The 24,593-nt window shown below is 39.5% G+C and overlaps 3 protein-coding genes across 5 annotated transcripts in view; 1 reads left to right on the forward strand and 2 right to left on the reverse strand.

The window, feature by feature from the left end:
* The window catches only part of rnf19b (ring finger protein 19B), a 42,010-nt gene extending 41,467 nt beyond the window's left edge, over positions 1-543 (reverse strand). Inside the window, exon 1 of the mRNA XM_015003056.2 lies at positions 124-543. The gene's annotated coding sequence lies outside the window, so the exon portion shown is untranslated. The remainder of the gene's footprint in view (positions 1-123) is intronic.
* A 1,977-nt stretch (positions 544-2,520) lies between these two features.
* ak2 (adenylate kinase 2) lies at positions 2,521-17,776 on the reverse strand. 2 transcript variants are annotated; one of them, XM_015003360.2, is made up of 7 exons: positions 17,576-17,774; positions 14,952-15,077; positions 13,773-13,883; positions 13,537-13,631; positions 9,471-9,543; positions 6,723-6,942; positions 2,521-2,671 (listed from the first exon to the last, which is right to left on the reverse strand). In XM_015003360.2, the coding sequence occupies exons 1-7, from the start codon at positions 17,672-17,674 to the stop codon at positions 2,664-2,666; spliced, it is 732 nt and encodes a 243-aa protein (XP_014858846.1). In that variant the 5' UTR covers positions 17,675-17,774; the 3' UTR covers positions 2,521-2,663. The 2 variants fall into 2 exon arrangements, with proteins under 2 accessions (XP_014858846.1, XP_014858768.1); XM_015003282.2 differs by lacking the exon at positions 2,521-2,671 and having other exon boundaries at positions 5,657-6,942; positions 17,576-17,776.
* Positions 17,777-18,308: 532 nt separating this feature from the next.
* LOC106927754 (C-type lectin domain family 4 member E-like) lies at positions 18,309-24,423 on the forward strand. Of its 2 annotated transcripts, none has more exons than XM_015003818.2 (9): positions 18,309-18,411; positions 18,504-18,563; positions 18,792-18,848; positions 19,065-19,124; positions 22,406-22,516; positions 23,220-23,297; positions 23,619-23,770; positions 23,876-23,997; positions 24,078-24,423. In XM_015003818.2, exons 1-9 carry the CDS (start codon positions 18,384-18,386, stop codon positions 24,253-24,255), a joined length of 846 nt encoding a protein of 281 aa, XP_014859304.2. In that variant the 5' UTR covers positions 18,309-18,383; the 3' UTR covers positions 24,256-24,423. The 2 variants fall into 2 exon arrangements, with proteins under 2 accessions (XP_014859304.2, XP_087866629.1); XM_088010503.1 differs by having other exon boundaries at positions 22,409-22,516.
* The last annotated feature ends 170 nt before the right edge of the window (positions 24,424-24,593 follow it).

The following is a 24,593-nucleotide window of genomic DNA, read 5'->3' on the forward strand; positions in this document are numbered from 1 at the left end:
TCCTCTGCTCTGATTGAACTGACGCGATTATGACCGAAATCCGCCCCTCGTCTCGGTTTATCGGGGTAATTCTGACATGAGAGGGGGAATTTAAATCCACGGGGTTTCTGCAGCGGTACTTACCCCCCCGGCAGCGGATGTCTTCCTCTGCAGAAGATGAGCGGCGGTGCCTCGGCTGCTCCTGCGGTCCACCCCGCGGTGGCTCCTCGCTGTCCTCGAAGGCCCGGGCCGGCTCTGCGCTCCGTGGCTCCGGGGTTTCCTGCTGGGTGGAGGCGGCCTCTGGTCCTGCTGCGCTCCGGCTGCGCCGCGGTAAAACTCCGGGGATATTAGCGCTGCCGCTCGCTTCGTTCCGCGCGGCGTCGCGTCGCTCACTGCCGCTCCGCCGCCCTGCGACGTCGAAGGAGGAAAACCCTGACCATGACGTCACCCCGTCAGCTGTACGGAAACCCCACCCTGTGACGTCATACCCGTTCAACTGAACGTTACTTATACACAAAAAGTGTTCTGTCACTGAGATAATAATCCACTAAGAGTTTTATGTGTTTTATCCCATTTTACTTGCAGACACATCGTAGGCATCCCACCATTACAATACTGATTTCATTTCCGGTTTCTAAATTGTCCAACATCCGATGTTGGGGACAGCAGGGCCGGATGTAGGAGGAAAGGGCCCCGGGCTGAAGCCAGCTTTAGTGCCCAAAACAAAACAAATATTCTACTCAGGCAAATTGTGGTACATTTCTAGGTATGGCTACACTTTAGCCTGTACAAATTGATGAATACTTGGTGTAAAAAACTTGGCTCCATGTTGCACATTATAACTTTGTAATTTTTAAATATTTGATTGCTGTTTCTATTAATAACAATACCCTCATGACGACCAGTAGTTCATTTTTGTCCTCTGTAGAGGACATTTCTAAACTTGAATATCTCCCACCCCCTGCATTCTACTGAATTAATTCCTTTTGGTATCTACAGAGGACATTTAGGGCTTTTCAATGATACCACATGTGAAGGGGGGACTTTTGTATGTACCTTTTTCTAATTCATAAAAATGGCGTTCATCAGTCATAACACATTTTATGAGAAGAGACTAAGTGCATAAGTATTCTAATTACCTTACAAAGACTGTGGGATTTAAAAAAAATGGTGATTGGACAATATTTTTTTCCTGGTAGTCAGGAGGATATAATAATAAATCACTGATCTGATGAACTTTTGAGCTTGTTTGTAAACACATATTCATAAAAAAAACTAAATCTTCGATGTTTTGCTCAGCAGAGGAGAAATATTTCTAAAAATATTTGATTTGCATATTTAACTTCAGATTTAAAAAATGTGTGAACTTGTAGAGTCTAAGTGGTTCCCTGGTGCTGCTTTTTTAGTTTCTGTTTTATCTTAACGACATCCTTAAAACAATTCATGTAAATCAAGTCAGGCATTTTAATCTCAGCGCTGCCATTTGTTCTCACAGTGAGAAGCAGGAAATGCTTTTCTGTATGATTTCCAGGGAAGTCATTAAAACAGCTAATGGAGTGTGACTTTCAGTCTGAGGGAAGATTTTTAATGCATCTTTAGAATGACGATCAAACCTTCTGTAAGAGAGTTAAAAACAACACAAAGCTTTAGATCCAGATCTGACATTCAGCCTGCGGCAGTTTATTTATGCTGCTTGATGTCGGAACAGAGGAAACCTTCACCGTTTGGACTGGAGCCAGAATGAAGTTCTGTCCTGACAGGTTTGAGATTAAACGAACCCGACGACAATCAAAACTGAAATTAAACACAAAGGTAAATAACTTTTTAAAAACAAAACGAATATAAACCGACTTCATGTGGGATTCTTTATTTCTATTCTTCTCCTGAAAACAGGATGAAACTAATTAAGATACATTTAATACATTAAAAATGTTTTTCAGTAAATCAGTGTAATAAGTCAAACATTTCATAGATTAATTACACAAACTACAACCCAAGTCGATTTTTCTTTTAATAATTTCAGACAGGAACCACAGCTTAATGAAAATGGTTTAATCTCCATTTAAAGGTTCGTTTCTGACAAATGAACCGTTGGAACATTTTACATTTGTGAAAATGACTTTAGGATTTTATTTCCTAATTGAAACAACTTAATTAGGCATAAAATGTGATTCTGACATATTAAGCCACTGGCTCCAAAAATATTCTTCACTGCCCGTTTCTAAAACTTGTTTTAAAAAAATGTTTATTTTTATTTTTATTAAGAGTTTAATACAGGTTTTTAGTGTGCATTGATGTGCCACACTTTGTTTCATCTGTGAAAACACCTGTGTACAAACGGATCGGCTCACGCAGTTCCAGGCTAAACAAGACAACATTTTAGCTTCTTTCAGTTTGTGTCTGAAGTTAAACAGAACCAGGACAAAATAAAAAATATTTCCAGACTCTGGTAATCAAATCTGTAGCCAAAATGGAGAAAAACATCCAACTAAAACTTCAGTTTCAAGATGAAATGGAAAGAATGCACACAGACAGAAGATGTGATGATTGTAGAAAAGCAGGTTTATTGGAGGTTAGCTGGTTCATAATCTACAGGGGATAAAAATGTACTTTAAGACTAACAGCACAGTGAGTTCAGTCTACCCTCCGTTTGATCACCTCTGTGGCGCGGAGCAGCTCGGCCTTCAACCAGCTGCAAGACAAGAGGGAGCAGGGAGGACAAGGGTGTGGATGAGTGAACGGCAAAACTTGATTCAGTCGCTGAAATGCTGGAACTTGTTTTTGTTTCAGTCCATTTAGGCTGATGGTTACATTCAGGAAGCGTAAACTAAACATTCACAGCTTTCTAAGGAACAAACAAAACGGGTTAGAAGGTTAGAGACACAACGATCAGCTGAAGAAGTTCAAGAATCAGGAGATTTCCAACATCTAACGCCACAAACAGAAGGGAAACCAAGACTCAACCTGAGCAACAGGCCTCTGGAAATACAGTATTCAACATTTATCACCAGACTTCATGAAAAAAGTGACGGTGCTTTACAACACAACAACTCCTGAAATTAAGATTTGTGCCCAGAAAGACAAACTGAAAAACTTATGAACAGACTAATAACTGGACAAAGGAACCTGACTACAGGCGGAGGGAACCAGGCAGAGGGAACCAGGCGGAGGGAACCATCGAACGTTCCTACAGGCGGAGGGAACCATCGAACGTTCCTACAGGCGGAGGGAACCATCAAACTTTCCTACAGGCGGAGGGAACCATCGAACGTTCCTACAGGCGGAGGGAACCATCGAACCTCCCTACAGGCGGAGGGAACCATCGAACCTCCCTACAGGCGGAGGGAACCAGGCGGAGGGAACCAGGCAGAGGGAACCATCAAACTTTCCTACAGGCGGAGGGAACCATCGAACGTTCCTACAGGTGGAGGGAACCATTGAACCTCCCTACAGGCGGAGGGAACCAGGCAGAGGGAACCATCGAACGTTCCTACAGGCGGAGGGAACCAGGCGGAGGGAACCAGGCGGAGGGAACCATCAAACTTTCCTACAGGCGGAGGGAACCATCGAACGTTCCTACAGGTGGAGGGAACCATTGAACCTCCCTACAGGCGGAGGGAACCAGGCAGAGGGAACCATCGAACCTCCCTACAGGCGGAGGGAACCAGGCAGAGGGAACCATCGAACGTTCCTACAGGTGGAGGGAACCATTGAACCTCCCTACAGGCGGAGGGAACCATCGAACCTCCCTACAGGCGGAGGGAACCAGGCAGAGGGAACCATCGAACGTTCCTACAGGCGGAGGGAACCATTGAACCTCCCTACAGGCGGAGGGAACCAGGCAGAGGGAACCATCGAACGTTCCTACAGGCGGAGGGAACCATCGAACGTTCCTACAGGCGGAGGGAACCATCGAACCTCCCTACAGGCGGAGGGAACCATCGAACCTCCCTACAGGCGGAGGGAACCAGGCGGAGGGAACCAGGCAGAGGGAACCAGGCAGAGGGAACCAGGCAGAGGGAACCAGGCGGAGGGAACCAGGCGGAGGGAACCACTGAACCTCCCTACAGGCGGAGGGAACCAGGCGGAGGGAACCATTGAACCTCCCTACAGGCGGACGGAACCAGGCAGAGAGAACCAGGCAGAGGGAACCATTGAACCTCCCAACAGGCGGACGGAACCAGGCAGAGAGAACCAGGCAGAGGGAACCATTGAACCTCCCAACAGGCGGAGGGAACCAGGCAGAGGGAACCAGGCGGAGGGAACCATCAAACCTCCCTACAGGCGGAGGGAACCAGGCAGAGGGAACCATCGAACCTCCCTACAGGCAGAGGGAACCAGGCGGAGGGAACCATCAAACCTCCCTACAGGCGCAGGGAACCAGGCAGAGGGAACCATCGAACCTCCCTACAGGCGGAGGGAACCAGGCGGAGGGAACCAGGCAGAGGGAACCAGGCAGAGGGAACCAGGCAGAGGGAACCATCAAACCTCCCTACAGGCGGAGGGAACCAGGCAGAGGGGACCATCGAACCTCCCTACAGGCGGAGGGAACCAGGCAGAGGGAACCATCTAACCTCCCTACAGGCGGAGGGAACCAGGCAGAGGGAACCAGGCGGAGGGAACCATCGAACCTCCCTACAGGCGGAGGGAACCAGGCGGAGGGAACCATCAAACCTCCCGACAGGCGGAGGGAACCATCAAAGCTCTCTGGACGATTATTGACTGTATTTTGTGAACATTCAGGTTTTGTAATCAAACATGTATCTATGATTAGAAATGTAGAAGAAAAAGCAAATATGAAAGTGGCTCCTGGCATTTAAATATGGCAACAGACAAAGATTAACCACAACTAGATGTCTCATCCATTCATTCATTTAGACGAATGACTGATCCAGTAAAACTTCATTTTGTTTTCAGCTGCAGATTCTGCATTAGAGAAGGGGCAGTGGGTCAGGCTCTCTACCTCCTCACTGCTGTTTTACATCACATCAACTGAGTTTTGTCTGTTTGCCATACGGAAGACCAGGTGCTGCGTTTGGTCTCTGCTGCCAGGTTTCAGATACAAACACGAGTCCTTCGGGCAAAGATGAAGGGGACAAATCGAGTTTTTGTAACAGGAAGAAAGAATAAAACATGAATAAAAACGAGGATGAGTTGGTTCCCAAGAAACTCTGCAGCACCAACAGCAGGAAAACAACAGACTGTACAAACTGATGTAACACAGTGTTACAGGAAATTTCTGCTTCTCTGCTGAAAACACTACTCCGTCCATTTCCCAGAAAAAAAAAAAAAACAAGGTTCTGATTGATTTTACCAATTAACCCGGCCTGTAAAAGCTCCCTTTCTAATGCACAGAGGGGTCATCAGAGGGCGGCAGCAGCAGATGGTTGAACTAATGGATAAACAAATGAGAGAACAGGATTCACATCTCCAGGCACCGAGACCCGAACATGAAACCGGTTCTGACTGAGTTCTGGTCTAAAAGCTAAAACAAACTCTGCAAAACCAGAAACTCCTGAGAAACGATGGAAATATTACCGAACAAAACGATTGGTAAAATGAAAACTGCAACATTTTAACTCTTTTATATCAGCTTTAGGGTTGCAACCAACTATTATTCCAGTAATCAAATATTCTGAAGATTAAATTGGATAAAAATAACTGGCATATTCCCAACTTTTCTTTTTTTGCATCCAGCCACTTCAACCTTTTTAATACAATGTTAGAAATACAATAAAAGATGCAAACAAACATTTCAATTCATGTTTTTAAATAAGAAAATAAACATTTATCGTCTAAATTGCAGTATCAGCATTACACTTGATCATTTGTAGCAAAGGTATCCTGTGTAAATATTTTTAACATGTTTGGCTGAATTACAACTAACCTTTTTAGAGTGCATTTCCTTCAGCTAACAATAAATTACCAAATCACTTCAGAATAATTTCAATAATAGATTCATCACAATTAATCCGACTAATTGTTTCAGTCTTAGCTGATTAATTTCAAAGCTGATTCTGATTCCTGGAACTTCTAGAAGATTCATTAATTATGGGATCTGTAAAAGGTGCATGATGGAGACAAATGTCTTTCAGATGAAAACCAGCATAAAGCTGGTTTGATGGAAGCTGCATATGTAGATATTTATCATGCAGATCAGTGATTCTCATACTTTTTGTCTCCTGCAGGTCATCATAACTATTATAGCTTCTTATCCTCCTCAGCCAATGAAATCTGAGTTTTTATGGAGGCAGAAACAGCAGCAGCTGATTTTATCATCTAAAGCATAAACATTCTTCACCATCCATCTTTTAGTTTGAAAAGGATCTTAGAAAGGATCTCCAGACCTCACACATCGAGATGGGAACAACTTTTTCTACGATTATCCACACCTGGAAAATACATAAATCTGAAGGTGAAGTTATAGAAGAAGAAGAAGAAGGATCCACAAAAAACGAGGCCCAAAAAGAAAAAGGGAAAGTTAAAGAGCATGCGAGTCCAGCAACGAAGGTCAACACTGAGGGAATGTTTTCTATGGAGTTCAGATCAGCTAAATGTCATAATTCAGTCACACTTTCAACATGTTATCGCCATGGAAACGAGAGTACGACCGGCTCATTAAGCTCCTACTTTCCTTGTTTACATTCCAACATTAGATTTTCTTGCCACTCTTGTAATCTCCAACGAGGAGGGAAAAAAGAGGAAGGAAGAGAAGGGTTAAACAAAGAAGACTTGGTCTTTACAGGCGGTGGCGCGGGCTGGGGCGGCCGTGGCTGCGGAGAAGGCGGCCACGATGGAGGCGAACACCACGCTGGGGCTCTGGGAGGCGTCCACTGCCGTGTGCAGGCCCCGGGCGCTGTAGTACTGCACCAGGGGGGACGTCTGCCGGTGGTAGGCGTCCAGGCGGGAGCGGAGCGTCGTCTCGTTGTCGTCGCTGCGGCGGATCAGCGGCTCGCCCGTCACCTGGGAGGAGGAGCAGAAGCATCAGGACGAGGCCTCAGGTGGGAACAATCAGTTACAGGCGAACTACTGGAACCAAAGTTATCATAGATAACTAAAACTAAAACTGAAAAAACATTTTGGTAATAAAAATGGAAACTAATGGGGTAAAAAAAACTATAACTAACTGGAACAATACTGTGAGCTTATAAAACTAAAACATTATGAAATTATAGATACAAGATCCTTTGTTTTCATGTTTATGAACCCATTAGCCTTTTGAACTGATGTGAAATTGATTCCTCCTCCTCAAAAGTTTTACTTCAGTCATCGGCAAATTACAGCACTTCCTTTCCTTCCTGGTGGCGCTAAGCTAGCCGCGAAACGGCGACAGCAAAAGTTTGGAGGAGACGCCAGAGTCAGTTGGTTGTTCAACAATAACTGAATTCATTTTTAGAAAATTGCATCTTCGGTTTAGTATTCATTACCCAATCCATGCATACATAATCACAATACTTTGGTTCATTTTTAGGTGCAGAATTCAAAAAGGTCAAAGTATGAAAAAACTAAAACTACTGCTGTAGCTAATAAAATGTAAATATGTAATTAATAGCTAGCAAACAAACAAACAAACTCTAAAATTAAAATCTAACGTAAGCTAACCAAATTAGATAAAGTCATAACAAAATAAAACTAAACTGAAATGAAAGACCAAAAACCATCACGACCCTGCCTTAAACAGGTTAGGCCATGGTTATGGGCTTTTCAAAACCTGTTTATTACATTTTAGCACAAAATCAATCTTAGAAAATGAGATTTTAGTCTGATCAGTTGTGCCTGTTTTAGGGCCTCTGTCACTTTAAATCCAAACAGCTGCTACTGGCCACGATCCACAACTCAATGTTTACACCTGCATATGAAAAAGCCTACAAACAGAAGCACAATTACACAGTCTTTGAAAAGCAGAAGTGGAGCCTCCTGCATAACCAGCAAGAATGGAGCAAGTGGGATCTGGATGGTAAGTCAACAACAAAACACTTTTCTTTTCCAGTACAGTGGTGACATGGAAACGGCTCAAAAACAAAAAACATTAAGTTAATGCCAAAAACACAGAGAGGTGTTTTTTTTTTTACAGCTCTTCAGCTTAAAACAAAACAAAAGAAAGACTTAAATCTAAGTACAAAAGTGTGCAAAGTGTGAGTTTTGTGTAATGGGTTCCCTTTTAATTCCTGCATGCTGCTACTTGTTGCAGCCTGAGGTGGAGGCAGGAAGCAGGAAATGAACACAGAAAACAAACAACAAAAGCACCGAGCTACTGAGTCAACACACACTGACAAGTTGTGACAGTAGACCAAACAAACCGCAAGAAATTCCCAACATACAACGTTTCCGTGTTATAACTGAACACGTAAAATTCCAGAAACATCTTGGATAATTTATTCAGAGGCTGAAGAATGAATACATTTAAACCAGTCAACGTCTAGTTGAATTAAAATCCTCTAATTTGACTCTGTTGGTCATTCCAGATGTGGTGAGAAGATTTAGGAGGAAATATTTTAGAAAATCTTTCTAATCCTTTGAATTTTAAAAATGCAGTGCAAATACTAAATCATTATACAGAGATGTTTTTCTGCTAGATTTTATTAAAACTAAAAAAGACAAAAGTTGATCATTTTTGTTACAGGAAATGACGTCAGGGATGCAGCTTCAGCAGGAACTGGAGTCTCGGATGAGTTTAATGTTAACATTGGCTCTACATAAAACATACTAATGCAGAAAATTCAGAGTTTCACTTCACACTTTTTAGGGATGTGTTGAAAAAAACTCAAAAAATAAGCAACAATAATAATATCACTTAATCAAGTTCAGCCCTACAAAATATGTAAAAATCCTAAAACTGAATGTTTAAATGTTTATGAAAATAAATACATCTATGTATGATGATTTAATAGTTTTTCAGGGTTTGGACATTTGAAATGCACATTAGTGTTTAATGATCCAATTCTGATATTTAGGGTCATGATTCGGTTCAGATTTGATTTTTCATTCACAGACAAATGTTTCTATTCAAACGATTTAGAAATAATGTGAGATGGTTGAAAACAACTAGAATATTTTAAACAATTCTATAGGGTCATAATATGGAAGCTCATTTCTGCCACTCTGGTTAAAAATAAATAAATGTCTTTATATTGAGATTTTCTGTCGTCGTCACAACCCTGAAGCTCTAAAAGTTTCGCTTTAACGAAGCCATTCTGGTTCTGGCAGAGCCATTCTTACATCTGCCATTATGAAAAGGTCAGTGGATGTTACAAAATAAAAAAAGTCCTCCACCAGCAGCCATTTCTGCCCACCTAGATGGAGACGTAACAGCTTTTCAGACTGAAACTGGGTCACAGCTTTCTGAAAAACAAAACGTGTCTGAAAGTGAAAAGAGGCCAGTTATTGAAAAGCAGCTCAACTCTGACCCATTTCCAGCCTGAGAGTCACTCAGGTGGGCGGCGGGTTGCTCAGACTGTTTCCCCCAGCAGGCCGGAGCAGAAACTACTTACGTCATCCTTCATGTGCTGTTTGGGGGGGTTGAACTCCTCGTGGTAGGAGCGGCCGCTGGGCTGGTGGATCAGCCTGCGGAAGCAGAGAGCGGGTCAGTGAGTCACTGTCCTTTCACATCCCACACCATGTCCTACTTGGACCTTGTCGTTGCGACACGATGCCCGCAGACACACATGACTGCATAAACCGAGGTCGCGTCGGGTATGATGCAGTCGAGACGACAACTAAACATTTCACAACATGCTGCAGGCCAATCTGAAAGCTGCTCAGACCAGAGAACATCGACTTCACCACAAATCGTCCCCAACGTAGGCGGAGCTGGAAACTTGATTTACTCAGTCGGTTATGAAAATGATCTGGCACAAAACCAGCTGGCCCATATTTCCAGGCTTTACCAACTGAAAGGGCCGATACCTGAACATCACTGCAGACCTGAACCTTCAGAGCCACATAAAGACAGCTTCAAAGTCAGCCTTCCGTCACCTGAAGAACATTTCCCAGTAAAACCAGGGAGATGGAGCGCATCACCCCAGTTCTAAAGTCCTTCCATGACTCTCTGGAGCTCAGAGTATAAACGGTAAAATTCTTCTGTTGGTTTATAAATCACTGAACAATTAATCACCAAAACACATTGAAGAACCAAACATGGAGAAGCAACTTTCAGCTTCTACGCACCACAAATCTGGAACAAACTTCCAGAAAAAGGCAAAAGAGCTGAAACACTGAGCTACTTTAAGTCTGGTTACGTCTGTTTGGAGTTGCCTGTGATTATTAGTAACTGGATCATTATCAATATATTTGATGAGTATTGATGATTTTGATGATGGCATTTGATAAAATGTAATGTTTGTTTCATAATTGGAGAGTCATGTTTTTATGATGTAAAGCACTTTGAACCTTGTTCTTGAGGAACAACTATAAATACAGACAGTACCAACAAATGAGTCACAAAAATGTGTTTTTACAGTTTTAAAGCTGATGTTTCGGTACCTGCTCTCCAGATTTGGCCCTGTAGTGGTGGAGTACTCTCTGAAACCACCAGAGGGCGACAGCCATAATGTTTATAAGGAGAATTCTAGTTTTTCAGGACAAATAAAATGTGGAGAATTTTTTACCAAATCACAATTTGATTCTGATTTTTGGGACCAGGATTCGGTTCAATATCCTCTTTAAGAACTTGTAGGAGCGTGCTCAGTAGTCATAATCTGCTTCTGTTTACAGAACAGACAAGAAAAGCAACAATACGATTCACAACTCTGAAAACCACTTAATGATGAAATATGTAAAACCTCCAAGATGTGGACTTTAAAGTACATCATTTATTTAAACTCATGTTTTAGTTCAGCGATTTTGCAGAACTTCCTTCAACTATTTTCTCAGCTCTGATTCATCCTAAAAACCATGAGCAGTCCCATTAACAACACCGTATTTAACGAGTGAAAACTTTAGAAAGACTTAGAAGGTCAACATAACAGCCTGAAAGTGTTTTTTTAAACTCCAGCCCATTTCTGAGGTAAACACTTCACTAAAGATCTGCTGTAAGACCTTCCTGCTGCAGGACGCTCCAACACCTTCAGGCCACCTTCTATTAATTGCATGATTTCACACTCCACTTGTTTCCAGCATTATCACTCTGTTCCAGATTCTCCTGAATCAATCTGCCGACCCGAGCAGGATTAAGATGCAGACAGCATGAGGATCGTCGGAAAACTCTGGAGCGCCATCTGCTGGTGCAGGAAAACCAAGTGGACTTTTCCTCCAGCTCCAGGACGGTTAGGGGTCGTCCTTCCTGGCTCCATGAAAATAAAGCTTTTCTGAAAATATTTTGGGCGTATTCTCAGGTTTAATGAAGAACTTTAATAAAATGCTTTTGATTTGTTGACTATTAGGTGCACTCTTTTCTATTTGAACCCACAATTTGCCAAGGACAGTGGTTCCCACATTGAATGTAAAAAGTTATTCTTCCTTCAACAGGTTCAAATAGGGCGATACAAAACATGCTCATTACATTTTTAACAAAATCATTCTTGGATAATGAGATTTTAGTCTCTTAGTGAAAATGGTTGCAAACAGATGCGCAATTACACGACCGTCCATTTTTGAAAAGCAGAAGTGGAGCCTCCTGCACAACAAACAAGAATGCAGCAAGTAGTCTCTGGATGATAAGTCAAAAACAAAAACTTGTCTTTTCCAGGAGCCATTGTAGATACCAGGTGACCGCAAATAGACAGTTCTACTTCGGTCTCTTTATTTTTTAAAGGGGGCCACATTATGCAAATTTAACATTTTGCACATTTTGTACTTCCATTAGGGTTCCTACCGCTTTTAAAAAAATGGCAACAACTTGATGTCTGAAAAATTAAGTCATTTCAAAATTCTCCCTGAATGTAACGTCACAAATCAGTTGAGTTGAGCTCCAGTTTGGTCAGCTGGTTTTCCCACTGTATGTGCTCTACAATGGCTGCTGGAAAAGACAAGTGTTTTGTTGTTGACTTGTCATCCAGAAACTATTTGCTGCATTCTTGTTGGTTATGCAGTAGGCTCTAACACTTTTCAGAGATGTACAGTTGTATAATTGCACAGCTGTTTGCAACCATTTTCAAAGAGTGCGAGTGTAAACGTTGAGTTGGGGGCGTGAACAGCATCAGCTTATTAGGATTTAAAATGACAGAGGCCCTAAAACTGCTCGAAACAGGGAGGACTGATGAGACTGAACTCTCATCCAAGAATAAGTTTGTGCAAAATGCAAATTCAGTGTTTATACAGCATGTTGCCCTATTCTAACCTGTTTGAGGAATCTCAGTAGGTCTCCTTTAAATCATACCTAATGACTACAGGTGAGTGTTAGATGGACCAATAAGTCAACGCTCTGGCTTCAGGCTCGGCTCCTCCACCCAGACCAATTTACAATAATCGCTTCAAAAGAGAAAACTCCAGTCAGAAATGAATAAGTCTATTGATGTTAGCAGGCAGAACAAGTTACCTGTATGCAACATGCAAGCCGTGTTTCACTGGATTTTCAACTTTGCTGCACTTTAGGTAGCGCTGGTCTAGATCAATCTGGCGCTCTGCAGATCAGTGCAGCATAGAGACACATCGTCTCTTCTGAGACCAGGACTCGCGTCTAGGTTTGAGAGCACCTTTAATATTTACCGACCCATCTGACTGCAGACGGGATTCTTAGAAATGTATCCATATTAGATACATTCGGACTGGCTTCACTGCAAACACAAAATATTTGTGACGTTAGCACTAAATTCTAGTGACTATCTTAGGACACTTGAAATAAGACAAAGCTAACTTACAAAGAACTTTTTAGCAATAAATAGGGGGTTGTTTTAAGTAAATAATTCCTTAATGTTGATGAAAAAGTTGTAGTTCCACTGACAGATTATTTCACCAACATGGGAAAAATATCTTGCTGTAAATAAAATAACCCCCACTAATGAAAACACAGAATCTTCAATACGATCCAAACACCGTATAGAGGTTAAATTAACACTAAAAGTTTGGCCAGATGAGATCCAACTTGCTCCCCATGCAGGCCAATGTTAATAAACTGTAATAAAATAATTTATTGCCAAAACGAAGGATGATATTTATTGTTCAGAAACATTATTCCATAGGTTTTGAGGAAACGGAAGCAGTGCTGTTCTGTTCCCACCAACAATGTGTTTGACGAGCAGCTCAAAAGCGACACCTAGTGGTCAAATCTGCATCCTGCACAGCATTTCCAATCAGGTTCCTGGAACAACTTTAACTGCAGTTTCACAACAAAACGTTCAAAAAGAAAATATTTTCAGGCTGAAGCTCCTACTCTGATAGTTCTCTGTTTAAACTCATCCTGGTTTATCCCTGAACCCAGCAGGCTTTAGCACCAGACCAGCTCAGACATGCTGTGACTGCAGCTCCGGTTTCTTGTGGCTCGGAGGCAAAGCGTTTATCCTGCAAGTTAAACTCTGGCTGTGAATCGGAGGAGCAGCTGTCATGGAAAGCATAAATCAGCTTTCAGTTCCAGCTGCCAGTCAAACTGAGTCACTTCTGAATGATTCGTTTGTTTCCTACCTGCCGCAGATCCGGCGAACCAGCAGGGAGTCGTCTACGGAGAACTCGATCACAGAGTCCAGCTTCTCGTCCCTTTTGTCCAACAAGTCGTCCAGCTGGAGGACAAACAGCACAGAGGACGTTCAGCTTCATCGCTTGTCTTCATAAATACGTAAACCCAGAAGTTAGATTATTTTCCCTGGTTAGTTTCATAGAACCTGATGAATAAAATATGAGGACTAAATGTTGTTGCGAACCATTTCTGCTTGTTTGACCGTTCTGGGAAAGCCGTCCAGCAGGAAGCCGTTCCTGCAGGCGGTCGTGTCCAGGTTCTTCTCTATGAGCTCCACCACCATCTCATCACTGACCTGCAAGAAAAAAAACGCTCAACAACTTCCTGCAACTTTATCTACCAGACAATGTGATATCTGCAGATAGCACAGTGTGTAATTAACTGTCACGAACACCACAGGAAGCACTAACAGCCTCTAAATTACCAAAGGAAATGACATCAGAGGTGGTAATAATGAAGTCCTACGACTCCCACTGACAGAAAAACTAAACTTTAAAGGAACAAACACAAAGCTACGGCTTCCTCCTGCATTTTACCTTCAGTTCATGACAGTTTGAAAACATAAAGGAACGGCAAAGAGAAAGTACACCCTCCAGGCTACGGTAGAGTTTTAACAGAGTCAATTTTTATCTGATTTAAATTGACCTTGATGTGCAAAAACACACAAACTGCAGCTTTATCAGTCAGTAATGATGAAAAAGGACACAAAAACTTTAAAAATAAAAAGAAACTTTGCAAAATATCTTCTGAAATAAAGATGACGCACAGATCCCCTTTTTTTCAATTACGATATCTGAGGTTTAGTATCAGCCGATACCGATCCGATACAGAAAAACTGACTGAAACGTTTCTTTTTTTAAACACAGACATAAATGGACTGAATGGTTTGGTCAGTCAGTGCAATTAGGAGAATAACAGCCAACATAAAAAATACAATACCAACAAAAACAACAGGTTGACTACTTTGGTCAAACGTAAAAAAAAAACTGCATAAAATGTTCTTTCAAATGATTCAGAAAGTAGTGCAGTTATGAATACTAAATATAATGAAAAATAAACAATACAGCATAGAACTAGACTGAACAGATCAGCCCTTATGGATCAGGCACAGTAATTGATGCCCTGAGACCGATACAGATATTACTATCAGATTGATGCATCGCTAGTAAAAAATTCTCACTAATACAATATTTTACTCAAATTTCTCACCAAACTACATTAGAAAATATCTTAAAATAACAAGTTAGACAATGTGTCGGCTTTCTTGCTTTACTTTTTGAAAACACATGTGGCTCAGATATTCAGGTTGTTATGTGTGATTTTATTTTTTTGAGGGGACGATATGAAAGCAGGAATGTTTTACCAGCTTGCCGGAGTCCATGGTCTCCTTCAGCCTCCTGCCGAGTTCAGAGCCTGAAGCCACCATGGCCCTCAGCATGTCTCCTGTGGCCAGGTGGCAGACGCAGTACTTCTCCGCTAACCGGGGAGCCTGCAGGGACGAGAGACACACACACACACACACACACACACACACACACACACACACACACACACACACACACACACACACACACACACACACACACACACACACACACACGCACACGCACACGCACACGCTTTCAACTTCAGCTTACCAAACAGTATTCAAAACAGATTTGTAAAAAGGAAAAAGCAAATACAACTTAAAAAGAAAGGAAATAGTCAAAATTTAGATTCAGAACGGCGACAATGGAATCAATTTAATATGTTAGTTTATGAACATTCTTGATGCGATGCAAAAACAAAAATATAGGAGCTTGTTTTAAGTAAATAATTATTTAATATTGGTGAAAAAGTTCTAGTTCCACTGGCAGATTATTTCACATAACACAGGAAAAATTTCTTATTATGAGTGAAATAATTCGCCAGTGGAACTAGAACTTTTTCATCTCTATTGAGGAATTATTGACTTATTGAGGAATTATTGAGCTTCTATATCTTGCAGAAAAGTTACTTGTAAGTTAGTTTTGTCTTATTTTAAGTGTTCTAAGAGATTTGCACTAGAAACAAGACAAAAATACTTTGTAAGATGTTGTATTTTTGCAGTGCAGAAAGATTAAATATCTCAAAAAAAGAAAACCATTGTGATTGATTAATATGGCATGGGATAAGCTGGTATTTTGTTGCGCATTTGAAATATGTCTGTAGCAATTTGAGTTGAAAAGCTAACTTTCTCTTTGTGTGAATGTTCTAAGTTCATACTTCTTATTGATTTTATCTGTTAATTGTGTTTTGAATTGAGTTTTTAATTCATTTTTTTGTGCTCAGCTTTGTCACATTATTTTTCTTTTATCTTGTTTGTTATTGATGTTCAGCACTTTGTTTCAGCTGTGACTGGCGTTAAAGCGCTTTATTTTGAAGTTGATGATGATGAATTTACTTTGAAAGAATCAACAGTGAGTGATTTTCGCAGTGGGGAAAAGTTCAGACGGAGAAACGGAGACATTCCTCTTCCTGAGAAATCCCAAGGCGTTCCGAGGCCAGACAGGATATATAATCCCTAAAGTGATTTATCTGGGTCTCTTCCCTGGGATGTGGCTGAAAAGCTCCAAACTGAGGCTTCAGGAGGCAGGGTTGCACGATTTTAGAGACTCCAGTGATATTATTATAAGTTAGTATTTCTGTGCATTTTCTTCTGTCCTCTCTTTTTCAGGGTTTCCATTATTCTGTGACCTTTTATGTAATGCTGCTGTGAAACACTGCCCAACAGACTCAATGCTACATTAGCATGAAAGATGCAAATTCACAGGACTTGGAATATATTAGTCATCAGCCATTACACTCTGAACAATCCTTTACAATCTGAAAATTTCACATACTGATATTGCTTTGACAAAATATTGAGACAGCATTACTGGCTTCCAATTCATTTGTCCATTTCTTGTTCCGTCTTGCAATCGCTCTGAACAAAAACCAATAAATTTATGTTTTTTTTCCCCACACCAGATAATCTGGTAAACTGGATTAGATTTGAGGTCAAAATTGCAATATTTGTTATATTTTCAGCTGCTGTTCTCTTTCACACTGCTCAGCAACCAGTTCCCCTCCTCGCCTGTGGTAGCACTGTAACAAGAACTTATGAAAGAAATGACATGAAAACCTTTGAGCGCAGCTGTAAATAAAAATGGAGTGGGTTCAAATTTTAGCTGTTGTAGGATTTCACTTTTGTCTTTGGTGAAAGCCCATGAGCCATTTCCCCTCATTAGCGGTAGACTCACATTTGTTTTGGTTGTATTTGCCCAGAAAGCCTTGCTCTGCTTCCTGTTTTTGGAGCAGGTTTGGTGTTTGCATATCCATTCAAACCGCGCCGGAGTTCACTTCAACCGAACTGAGAACGTTTATAACATTATACAACTATGCATTTCTGAATATTTATTTTATTCAAATGCTGGATGAACATGTGTACATGTTCATTTATGTACACATAAATAGACGTTGGAGTAACTTATTATTTGAAATGAAAACTAGTAGAAACGTCCGGCTGAAAGTCATTGAGAATCTGAATGACAGCTGAGCTTCTTCCCATTTAAAGAATTAACCAATGTCCTGATTACTTTAAAACAAACTGGGAGGTTTACTGGTGTCAGTAACATGTCCTGTCCTGCAAAATCTATGAAAGTCCTGAAAGATTAAAATCAGGAAAAACTGGTTGGGGATTTTGGTTTTAAGCAATAATTTAGCTACAAACAAACCTTAAAAATCAATAAATTAAAACATTTTATCGTTCTAGACGTCATTGAATTTAGTCCGGACGGCCCTCACCGAAATAAAACTGAAATTTCATTTTTAATCACACAAGTTAATAACAAACTGATACAGTATTTATTGATAAAAGCAATAAAGGTTAAAGGTCTTATTAACTAGTTATCGATCATGCGCACTTCACCTCTCTTTCCTCAAAGCTAACAGCTACTATTAGCAGCATTAGCTCGCTGCGAGCCTCACCTGAGTCCCTTTCCCGGCTCCGGGAGGTCCGAGAAGGATGGCTCGAATGCCGTCCTGTACATCAGCTATCGCCTCCTTTAACTGCACGCTGGGGGCCATGACAGCACCGGAGGGGGGACACCAAGCAGAAACTTTCCAGAAGTCTGACGGTGCGGCGCTGCTGACACTTCAGCCAAGTTGGCCAGAAAGAATGAGCCACATCCTCCTTTTCAATACGAGACCTTAGTCCCGCCCATACCAGAGCAAATCCGCGATTTGATTGGTTGGCAGTCGAGTCAATTCACGTGTGTAGCACAGGATTGGAGGAAGCATTACACCGCTTCCGGAAAAACGTTTAAAGGAACTCGCACTATTTTATTCCCCACATTCTTTCACTGTAAAATATCACTTTCTTGAATTTATTTGGGGTTTTTGACAGCGGTAAGCACAGAATTGTTTATTTACGCCTTAATTAAAAGTAACAACAAATACTTTCCGTTAAAATTTTAAACTAAGTGGCTGCACACTAAAATATAATGGGAAATGCATTTTAAACCTCAAATAAGAGAACAACTTTGAGTAAATTTTTTGGAACACAAATCATTTTGATGAAGAAATTATTTTAGAGACTTTATGACTTGTGCTGCTTAAGAAAAATACTAGGTTATGTTTAGAATACCTTTCAGATTGGTGTGAACCTGTCATTGCTCAGGTGTATTGTCTCCTCCCTGCCTGCAGGAAGCTTTAAAAACTCTGTCTCTTCTGACCTGCAGTTCTCTGTCAGACTCCCAGCAGAAACGTGTCTGAAGCTGCTGGAACAAACAGCAATATGAGGTTCACAAAATCAGCGCCCAGAGGTGAGCTTTTTCTCCTGCCTTTCGTCATAGTAGTGAAAATCTGAACTCATGTTTGACTCCATCAGATCGATTTCTTCATGTTTTTCACACAGGTAATGCTTCTTTAGTGGATGACAACATTTATGATGATGTCATGGTTTCAAAACAACAAGGTTTGAATAAAAACCATTGTTTTTAATGCCAATTTGTGTTTTAATAAAGTGTGACTTTGAGTAGTCTTGTCAAATGTAATTTTTTATTAGCCCAATATTTGTTTTAGTGATTTGATTGTTACTGTATCTGTCCATAAATTCACATTTTCTGTTTTTCTGAAATTTAACTATCAAACTAATGTTTGACTCCATCAGATTGATTTCCTTATGTTTTCTTTTTTTATGCAGATGTTTCTTCAGTGGCTGACGAAATTTATGATGATGTCATGGTTTCAAAACAACAAGGTTTGAAAAAAAATCTAATTGAAATGTGTGTGCCACTTAATCAGAACAAGTTTAGCCTTTGAGATTCATTATGAAAATTATTTTTATAAACCTAAATTTTTGTTTCAGTGATTGGATCGTTACTTGATTTGTCTGTAAATGGACACTTTCTGTTTTTCTGAATTTTAAAAGTAGGCTGGACTCCATCAGATTAATTACTTTATGTTTTTTGTGCAGATAATGTTTCTTCATTCGCTAACAACAGCTGCACTGAAGACCAGCTTTCGAAGCAGAAAGGTTTGAACTAAAACTAACATTTCTGAAGGCATCTGTGCAAGTAAATTTTAATAATTTGAAGCTTTTATGTCTGATGTTTTAATTATGTTTTTATGGTTACTAGAATTTAATCTGAGTTCATTCCTTGTGCATATTACTGTTAGTTTATTGTTTTATCATTGTTGATCTAAAATACTTCCTACCTGTGGAATATGTCACTGCAGGGAACAATGGGCTTGACTTCTCTCTTTCTGCAACAGTCAACTGTGAAACAAAACAACATTTATGTTCATTTGAATATTATTGATAATCTGAAAACTTTCATATCGGAAACTTGCTCTGGTTGTTCTGCTTAACGCGTTCCGCTTTGTAATCTCTGTTGCTAAACATGGAAGCCTATCCCTCACCAACCTGTTGCCACTTTATTAGGTACGCCTTGTTAGTACTGGGTTGAAAGCGTGATTTTCCTTCACAGCTGGTGAATTCTGACACAAGTTGAACATGATGTCAGACACATTCCTCAGAGACTGCCGTCCATATTGACATGATAGCATCACACAGTTCCTGCAGATTTTTATCCAGTTTTACATTCATTCGGTATGAATGAATGCCAATTCAATGCAAGATAGAAGCATCTCTCTACAAGAGAACCATCTGCATATCAAACAATAGATAGAAAAAACGGCATGGAGTAAAATTTCAGGAGGAGTTTAATCTCAGAAATTTTCTAGACATTTCTAAATTTAAAAAGTCAAAAAAAATTATACATTTGAAACTCAGAAATTTAGTTTTGTTCTGAGATCAATCTAAAAATTAAAAAAAAAATTCATAGCAATTTCTTTGACTTTTCAAATTTAGAAATTTCAAAGTTTTTTTATAGAAAATATCTGACAAATTTCTGAGTTTTTCTCCATACATTTTCTACTTTTTGAGCTAAAACATTTTCCTTTTTCTATTATAGAACATTTTACAGATTAATCTAAAACATTCTGCATTTTTTGCACATATTTTGACTTTTGGAGTTCAGAAATTTCTCCATGCATTTGGTTGTAACAAACAGGAACTCTTCCATGATCTTAACCAAGTCTTCCCCTTCAGGCACGTGCAGAGAGGGGGGCTGGGGGTGCTTGAGCACCTGCCCTTTTTGCTCCTTGCCCCGAAGTGCCCTTTTGGTCAATTTATTATTTTTTTTAATTTTTTTTTTTTTTTTTTTTTTTTTTTTTGGTATTATTTCCTAAGCCCTCTTCTGACACATAATAACATGTACTAAAATTATTTGTAATTATTTGTTTTGTTGTTTTTGTTGGGTATATTTTGTACAACATAATAAGCCCTCCGGTCACCTTGATACCTTTGACCTTTTGCCCGTGACGCATGACGCAGTTGTCTCGCAGTTGATAAGGCGGCTAACTGCGGAGCTCAACGTAGCTGACGTTCCAGATTACAGATCAGTTTTCGGTGAATTAAAAAAAAACGTTTTTGGTGAATAAAGTGGAGTAGACTTGCTTCTTGTCAGATGACGGAAAACGTTGATGTATCATTTCTGCTTCAGCACGGAGTAGCGGTTTAAGCAGAGAGGTAATGAAATACAACAGACACTGACAGGCCTCTGCGTCTGCCTTTCTCTGAAGAACTACTGAGGGGAGGAGACAGCCAGGTGAGGAAAAACTGTTCTTATCTATCATTCAGTATTTTTATCATACAGACATTAGGCTGTTGTTGTGCTATTAGCTAGCTGCTAGCTAACGACTTTACTAGCAAAGCTAGATAACTAAAAAGCTTCTTCCCTGTATCGTTAATGATATCAGTCATTCTTCAGCATCGCTTATGCAATAGGGGCACATCGCCCATCCAAAACCTGTTATCTCCATAATGGATATATGTCCGATCTTCTAATTTCCTTTGCTGCATAATGTACATTGCATTTATTCTGGCGTTAGGTAAATGTATCTTGAAGGAGAATAGCACTTAAATAAAAGTCCAACAAGGATATTCATTTAGAATTAAAAATAACTCACCCTGAATTACCATGATAGATATAATGTATGTAATAAAAGTGTCATTAATAAAGGGGAAAAACTCAATCCAGATTTTTAAGTCTAGGGTCTGGTTCGCAGAGTATGAAGTTATTTTTTCCCCAATTATTCAATGAAAAAAAAAAAGACCTCAGTTAAGTAAATAAAATTGTTAATAAAACTTTTGGAATTGTAATGATTTTTTATTTAAAAACAAAACGTTTTGTTTAAAAAAAACTTTTTTTTTAATTAAATAAATCATTATTGTCTTGTGAACTTAAAAAGTTATTTGCCAAACATAAACTTTCATTTGCACACATCAGAAATCTTTTGTTGTGATTTTAGGCCCTGCCCATGACGTCATGTGAGAATCACAAATAGTTTTTTCACTTCAGACAAAAATGTGTGATTTTCATTTTTTTTTTTTTTTAAATTAAGCAAAACTCATTAGGCTTTTCTCATGGTGACATGCATTAACAATTCAAATTTTGCTTTTTTTTTCTTCTTTCTGCAGTTCCACCTTAAAGTTTGATGCAGCTCTGCTTTCCTGAATGGACCATCTTCATCTCCACTGCAGTAGCAAACAGGCAGCTCTTTTTTAGATTACAGTCACTAAAAGGTTGCATTGTTTCCTTGTTTATGTTTTTAATAGTGTAATTCTGTAAAGACAAAATATGTCTGGTGGTCTAGCTCTGATTTACATATCTTGCTAAATTGCGGATTTGAATATTGCAATACTTTCCTATAACAAAGTAGACCTGCAGAAAGAAATTAATAAAATATCTTGCATATGCATAGTAGTATGTTCTATATAAAGATTTTTCTTAGCTTTGATTGCAAAATGACAAAATTTTGTAATTTATCATTGTTTTATTAAACTCTGAAAACTGTGTGGCTTCAATATTCTGTCCTAAAATGCGGTTAGATGTGCCCTTTTTTTTTTCTCTGCACGGCCCTGTTCCCCTTCTCTTCTGACATCAATATGACAGTTTTGTCCACAAAACATTTTCATATTTTCAGTTTAATTTGGTTATATAATTTATTCCCTCTAGAAATTTCTTAAACACAATAGCATCTTGTCTTAAATTTTCATTTTATGTAAATTTAATTAATAGCAAATTTGTGCTTTCTACTCACTTTGTGCGCCTTTTCAGAGGGCATTGTCATTTATTTTGTTCTTATATTATACTGCAATACTTCCTTTTGCCAGTTTATTTATAATGTGGTAAATATCTTCATGGCCAGACGTAGCAGCACTTTCACCTTTCATTTGTTCTCACCATTCAGCAGATCTGCAGCAACCTGGACCGGACAGGAAGTCCAAAATATCTCCAGGACACGCTGTCCTGCTGGTTCTCATGGCTCTCTTGGTCATTGCAGTCTTTGCTCTGAGCATCAGTGAGTTTTTTTTCCAACTTTGAAGTCAAATAAAAAAATAAATAAAAAGTTTTTACTTGAATTTTATGGCAGATCGTTGGAGATTCATAAAATTAGATGCATGTTAGTTAGGAAAACATTTATTTTTAGCAAAAACATTAATTATTATATATAAATTAATATGTTTTATTTCAGTAAATCTTACCAGTTGCAAAATGTTTTAATATCTAACAGATACTATAAGATCTGTAACAACAATGGCTTTTTGGGGTGATGTTTCAGAATGACAAATGTCTGTTTTTGGAAGTTTGGATGTTGTTATTTGTATATTATTATGATTATTCCCTCTGAACAGTCTCCCTCTGTCTGTTACGCTTTTGTTAAAGTCCAGACTGAAAACTCACATATTCCTTCTGCCTTCAACACCAGTTTGAGAGAAAAGTCAAAGGATGGAAGAAAATTGCTTCTGCTAAATTTTCTAAATTGTTTGGTTCTTATTCATACGATTAGCTTTTGGAATCTTTGCCAGTTTTATATTTGTCTCATTATTTTTTACTAAACTTAATTTTATTTCTACTCATCTACCTGTGATGATGTATTTGTTGTGAAGCCCTTTGGTCAGCTGAGGCTACTGTAAATGTGTTAAATAAATAAACTGTGATTTGACTTGATGATTTTTGCATGAAACTGACCCTAATTATCAGCTTATTTTTGCTTAAAACAGCTGTCTTTTATCTGACGAAAAATGAAAGGTGCCAAACCCTGAAGGAGGATCTGGAATCACTGAAGATGATTGCTTTAGGTGAGACTGTAAGGATTTAAAGTCCAGATTTAATGTTTCATTTTAAGCCTGTTAAAAAGCTTTTGTTCTTCTTCACTATTTTATTTAATGTGTTTGGTATCTGTTGAATTTATTTTGAAAATGATCTTCAAAGTTGAACCACTCTTCTTTCTTGTTTCCACCCTTCTTTCTCAGTGTCTATCGCCTCCTGCAGTAAAAAGTCCAGCATTTGATCTTAGTTTCATTTCTGTCCTGTAGATTCTTGTAGATTGTAGCTGCAGGATTTCTCCAAAGATGTCTTCCCCCTGATTTTCTGAAGTTTTTGTTCTGATCTGTTTAAAGATGAAACATGTCCAAAGTGTGAAGCCGGCTGGGAGCGACACAGAGGAAGCAGTTATTTTTTCTCCAACTATACATCCTCCTGGACTGACAGCAGACGTTCCTGCACTGATCTGGGATCAGACCTGGTGAAGATCGACAGCAGAGAGGAGCAGGTATGAAACTCTGCTGCAGGTTCAGCTTCTCTCTCATTTCATCATGATTCTCCATCTCAGCTCAGAAAATTGTCATTTGTATCTTCATCAACTTTTTCTGCCTAGATGTTCCTGGAGGTCAGAGTAAGGGAGATAATCAAGAATAATGAAACGTTCTGGATCGGACTGACCGACTCAAAGACAGAAGGCTCCTGGTTGTGGACGGACGGATCTCCACTGAACCAAAGGTCTGATTAATCTGAAATTATTTGGTTTAATTTCAAGAGTTAAAGTCACTTAAGTTCACTTAAATCTGTCTTTCTGTCAGTTTGAGTTTTTGGGCTCCGGGACAGCCTGATTCTCTGGGTGGAGCAGAACTGGACTGTGTGGGGATGATGAAGACAGAAATCCCTGATGAGGTCCGATGGTATGATAGACATTGTAATGATAATCTGAGAAGTATCTGTGAGAAAGATTCAAAAATCCAACTGTGTTTCTGTGTGTGAAGTTCAGTCTAGAAAACAGCTTCAGATCTCTGCACATTTTAAAATATTCTTTTAAAAACATGTTAATAGAAAATTACTTTGATTTTAGAAGATATTTACTTTATTTTATTTGTAATAACAGCAAATCTCCTGTTGAATATGTAAAATTAATAAAGGTTTTTCAGCTTTTATGAGTTTCCTGTTTTCATTTTAATTATTAAACATGAAGCTCATGAGGTTAAGTCATGAACTCCACTTCACAGTTGCCTGAGTGTTTTGTCCATTAGTCCATACATATTTTCGGTCAATTGATCTGAAACATGACTGCCAGTGGCTCACTAGCGCTAGACCCCTCCTGC

This window comes from Poecilia mexicana, unplaced genomic scaffold (assembly GCF_051168715.1).
Source record: "Poecilia mexicana isolate PSO_F unplaced genomic scaffold, ASM5116871v1 scaffold_11, whole genome shotgun sequence".
In the NCBI taxonomy this organism is placed as follows: domain Eukaryota; kingdom Metazoa; phylum Chordata; class Actinopteri; order Cyprinodontiformes; family Poeciliidae; genus Poecilia; species Poecilia mexicana.